This window comes from Bipolaris oryzae (genome assembly GCF_000523455.1).
Source record: "Bipolaris oryzae ATCC 44560 unplaced genomic scaffold scaffold_341, whole genome shotgun sequence".
Lineage (NCBI taxonomy): Eukaryota > Fungi > Ascomycota > Dothideomycetes > Pleosporales > Pleosporaceae > Bipolaris > Bipolaris oryzae.
The window spans coordinates 1-5,109 of NW_006911617.1; the positions used below are offsets into that span (position 1 = coordinate 1).

Below are 5,109 nucleotides of genomic sequence, written 5' to 3' on the forward strand. Positions count from 1 at the left end.
AGCTGCCGAGTGCAGCACCGTACTCCTATACTCGTCCTTCTTGTTCACGCGCTTGTGGAATCTAGGCCGCCAGCTCTTTTTTGCCACTATAGCTTCTATCCATGGTATGATTTCCAAAGTGCATGCCAAATGTAGCAAAGGTAGAGCCTCACGTTAGTATCTTGTCATCCTATTGTAAGTCACCCACTAGTGTATGCGCAAAGAAGACTCTTTCTGCAAAAAAAATCTATGAGGGTTAAAGAGCTTTGCTGCAAGTGCAGAATAGCTCTTCGCGTGCTTGGGCTAGTGGAGCGTGGCATATCGCAACAGAGGAGCCTCTTTAGGGTCTAGCTTACTGTCTAGATTGATAACTCTATGTCGCAAGTCGCTCTGCGCAATATAGTTAAGACACTTCTGCGCCAGCTCTAGGTGCGCGCTTTCTAGGTTAAGTCGGAACGCCTCTAGCACTGCATCGCTGTCGCGCTCTGTGCGCAGCAGATAGTCTCGCACCGACTGGTGGACAAGACTAACCTCCTGCTCTTGTACCTTTAGCAGAGGCCTGCACAGAGTAATAGCTTCACGAGTCGCTTGGTCTACGGTTAGTCGAGAGGAGGAGGGTCGGACGCCTGTCGCCGCTGCTAGCTCTCGCAGGTGCAGAGGGCGAGCGGCCATAGTCACCCACTGCAAGATCGTCCGGCTCACCTCTCTCTTCTTCGCTGGGATCCGCAGGAGCATGCGGCTGTATATCGCCGAGAGGCCGCTCGGCATCTCTTTGAGCGTCTCCAAGATCTCACCGCACGTCTGCTTCTGTGACAGCTCATCCATTACCAAACCCACCCACAGAAACGTCCCCTCAGCGCGCTCGAGTAGGTCTTTCTGCACAGATACTCGAAAGTCCTTAAACCCTTCGATCCTCGACAACTCCCGCACTCGGGCAGACACGAACAGCTCAATGTCGCTAGCTACCTTCTCGTCGTTGTCAGGGTCTAGTCTCACCCTCATCGTGCAGTCTCGCAATCTAAGCAGATCTCGGCTGACTATCGCTAGCTTAAACGTGCCCTCGGTTGACGGCGAGTCCTCGCTAGTAAGTAAGCTAATAAGCCGTGGTAACAGCACTTCTAGCGTGCTCTCCTCGCACTCGTCGAGGCCGTCAAGCACGCAGAACATCGTCCCAAGCTCGTCGTCTGCGACAATATTTTTGAAGATGATCCACAGCGCCTCTAGCGATGATAGTGTCTGCTTTATCTGTGCGCGCGTCTCAAAGTATGGCAGCGCGTGTCTAATTAGCTGCGGTCGCTTGGTGATGATCTGGTGCACAAGTCCACGTAGCACAGCAATGCTGGTGTTGCGCTCCTTGTCTTTGGCGCTGTAGAAATAGAACACCAGTTCTGCGTCTTCTCTACCGGCTGTCTGTCTCTCGAGCTCCTCAGTCAGGAAGACGGACATCATTGTCTTGCCCTTGCCTGGCCCGCCCGAGATCCACAGCGGGCGCGTGTTGCCGTCGCCGTTCAGCCAGGCACAATAGCTCTCATTGTGCGTGATCCACTCGCAGGTGCCTGCGACTCTCTTGCCTTTCTCGCTGATGACCTTCTCGCGGTCGATGTAGGGATCGGTGAGGAAGAGGTCTTTGCGGCACTTGCTCGCCGCTTGCTCAAAGGCTTCTGTTGGGTACCCGCATTAGCGACTACGTAGCGCCAGGGATAATTAGAAATATTGCAGAAGGGTAAAAAAGACAACTGGACACACTTTGGGGGTCTTCTGATCTTGGAACAATGTAGTAGATGTCCCTAACGTTGCCCGCAACGGCGAGTGAGTTCTTCTGAGCGGAGACCCTATCGATGTTCTGTTGGTGGGGCAAAGGCCTCTCTTGCATTTTCCGAGCGTGAGCGTGATGCTGGATTGCTCGTTAGAAAAGCGGGCATGCACCTTATAGTACGGGGCAGGACTAGTCCCCGACATAAAGAATAGGGTGTTGCCGTCGCGTGTAGGCGGCGATGTCTACAAGCGTCGTAGTACGGCTGCAGCGATAGGGAGCGGCTGAGGAGCGGCTGAGGCAGTCTTCATTTTGTTGCCTTTCCTCTACCAGTATCCTGCATCCCGCAGCGTCTCTCAGCCAGTAATGCATGCTGCAAAGCTATCAGTGCGTACAGACAACCAGCTTTGTTATTCTACTCTCGCTAATTGTCGCAGCCTATACAAGGCTGCAGAAGCAATAACTTCAGCTGAGCCAAAGTAACAAGCCACAGTAATGGCAATAAGGATGTACTACCTGAACAAGAAAAAGCAATAGCTATAGTTACACCACACATAAATGAAGATGGTAGATAGCAGACACAATACAGATCAATTTTTCCCACACCCACGCGTGCAATATTAATCAATATACTTGGAACACGCAGCTTACAAAGCTTAGAGAATCTGCCTTTGGCTGCTATACGACTCTGGGTGCACGGTGTCCAATCTGCAAACGACACGCCAGCTCTCAGCCGCAGCTGAGCCATGCTGATAAGCCACATGCGCCTATAGGCAACTGCCTTCCTCCGCTACAGCATATAAGGTGATTCATTGAGAGATACCAAACTAAACTGTATTCACTCGACTTCGTCTACCAGTCCGTTCATTGACAGTCGGACTACAGTCATAATCATTGCACTTTGTACTTGTATCTACTAGAATGCATTAGCGGTTATCTACTATCTTTATCTGGTTGTTGGCAAAAATGGCTGGTGGAACTACAATACCAATGAAAGTTGAAGACCATGTTGAACAGGCAATGCACGCAGCTATTGCAGAGCAAACGACGTCTAATGTGTATGTTTCCCTAGTCAAAACATCACAATCTATACTTAATAACGCATATTTACAGGCTCACCGCTCTTGAGATGCGCTGCAATAGCGATAATGCGCAAGGTCGAGGCTAATAGAACGAACAGCTAGCTGAGACGCCAGACGTGTGCGATATAGCAGCAGATACCTGCCAGAAAATTACAAATGCACGGGCAGACAACAAGGGCCTAGTCGTTGCTGGATTTATCAATGCATCAGCAACTATACCCCAGCAGGAACTATACGATATCTGTGCAGATGGTGGAGGATCTTTAGCGGCGGCAGGAGTGGTCAACTCATTTGATCAGCAAGAGCTTCTGGAGACAACGGCGAGCAAGCAGGCGGTAGGGAGCCAAGTAATTCGCGGCGTGCATGCGACAGGCGGTAGTAATATTCGAGCAGGCTATATAAACGCAAAAGAGCAAGACTACCGACGCAAACAAGAAATTCTGGGCATCAACGCACACTGAGGAAGTGAAGTAGTAGCTGGGGTAGTAAGGAACCTCACTCTCTACCAGCGATCAGCCATTGGGGACTCTGGAAACGACACTTGACCACTGAATCAGTATTAGGAACCAGGCACTCCGCTGTCCAAGAAGCAGACACCAGGAACCAGCCGTCTTGATCTCCCTGGCCCTCGCGACAAAGCTGTAGAAGCGTACAGCAACTGGCAGCAATCTAAGGTAGGGGATTAGACGCTAAAGCTTGAGTTTCAGAAGGCTTGCGCTGCGATATTGCAGGACGGGCTGGATCTAGAGCAGGTGCTTGAGGACCAAGACGCTGACTTCTTTATCCAGAGCGGAGTTAAGTGGGGAGTAGCACGTCAGTTCATCAGAGACATTGAACTGTGGGCTGAGCAATACAAGTCAGAATACATTGGGGAGTAGGAAGCGTAGGGTAGGGCGTAGTGTCGCTTGTAGATCACTGCTATTCTTGAGAGATACATCATCGGTTTGCTTAGACGTGGAACAATTGTGCCATTAGATTTCTATCGCATCGCTTGCGCGTTTGTGAAAATTCTTCACCTACGAGTTAAAAGCTCGCTCACTTTACTTGTAAAAAGACACTTAGCATTGCTAGTAGTTAGTTAACATTCTTGTTTTTGTCAGGGTCTATAGTAGTTTTGTTCTCGCGTACTAGCACAGACTAAGGAGTCCCCACCTCACGATAACTAATCTGATCGTTGCTATACTGCTTGGTATATCTCGAGTTAAGCTCTAGGGAGAGTATAGGTTGACGATGCGCAGTACTAGCGCTCTAAACGTGTGTTTGTAACATTCGTAGGTCCGTCGAGCGCAAAGAACATGTCTCTAAGCTCAGCGTCTGCAACCAGCTTGCTGAATATTACCTACATTTTCTTAAGATATGAAAAAGCGTGCTGCGTCTTCTAAGACGTCTTGAAGTGCGACAGCGCGTGCTTAACCAGCTACAAACGCTTGGTGCTGATCTAATGCACCAGCCCGCGAAGTACAGCTATAGGTGTGATGCACTTCTCTTCCTGAGCGCTGTAGAAGAAGAACACTAGCTCTGCACCGTCTATGTGCGCTGTGTGCCTCTCTAGCTGCTCTGTTAGAAAGACGGACAGCATCGTCTTATCTTTGCCTGGGCCGTCCGAGATCCACAGCAATCGCCATAATTATTCAGCCCAGAGTGATAGCTTACGTATAATCTACTCGTATATGATCGGAATTCTCGTGCTTTTCTTGCTAATTACGCTCTCGCGGTCGACGTGGGGATCGGTAAGGAAGAGCGCGTTGCGGCACTCGCTGGCGGCACTCTTCGACGCGTCTGCCAAGTATTGTTGTTAGTGGTGGATGATAGATGCGACAACTATGCAACATGTCTTGCGAGTCCTCGCGACCTGAGATATTCACGTCTCTTGTCGAGTTAACAAAGGTTTGTGAGTCTTTCTGTGTGGAGATGCTGATGTGCTGATGGTAACGTGTCCGTGCACCTCATGCACNGATTCATCTCGTGCACGCCGAACACCAAACGCGCGTCTCAGCGTCATAACTTCAACGCGCTATAACTCAACAACCATGGCTCCAATTAACGATGCGATTGCAGATTTAGAGTCACAAGAACCTAGAGAAAAACTTATATTAGCAGAGTTTGCGAGGAAATNGGGTGTCAGCCGCGCAACTCTATCGCGGAGGTGGAGGCGCGTAACAGGGCCTAGGAGCAATGGATACGCTTAGCAGCAAGCTATCAGCCCACAACAAGAGCTAGAGCTTGTAAGATATATTAAAACGCTTACAGAGAGAGGCCTTCCTCCTACGCGAGAGATGATCAGGAATTTCTCAT

At 50.0% G+C, this 5,109-nt stretch overlaps 2 protein-coding genes across 2 annotated transcripts; one reads left to right on the forward strand and one right to left on the reverse strand.

Annotated features, from left to right (window-relative positions):
- Positions 1-282: 282 nt before the first annotated feature.
- On the reverse strand, positions 283-1,852 carry COCMIDRAFT_10213 (uncharacterized protein; the record flags this gene model as incomplete). Its single annotated transcript, XM_007695529.1, has 2 exons — positions 283-1,640; positions 1,726-1,852. The coding sequence occupies 2 exons, from the start codon at positions 1,850-1,852 to the stop codon at positions 283-285; spliced, it is 1,485 nt and encodes a 494-aa protein (XP_007693719.1).
- Positions 1,853-2,698: 846 nt separating this feature from the next.
- COCMIDRAFT_31164 (uncharacterized protein) lies at positions 2,699-3,275 on the forward strand (the record flags this gene model as incomplete). The annotated part of the gene is made up of 2 exons (XM_007695530.1): positions 2,699-2,788; positions 2,913-3,275. 2 exons carry the CDS (start codon positions 2,699-2,701, stop codon positions 3,273-3,275), a joined length of 453 nt encoding a protein of 150 aa, XP_007693720.1.
- Between the last annotated feature and the right edge of the window lie 1,834 nt (positions 3,276-5,109).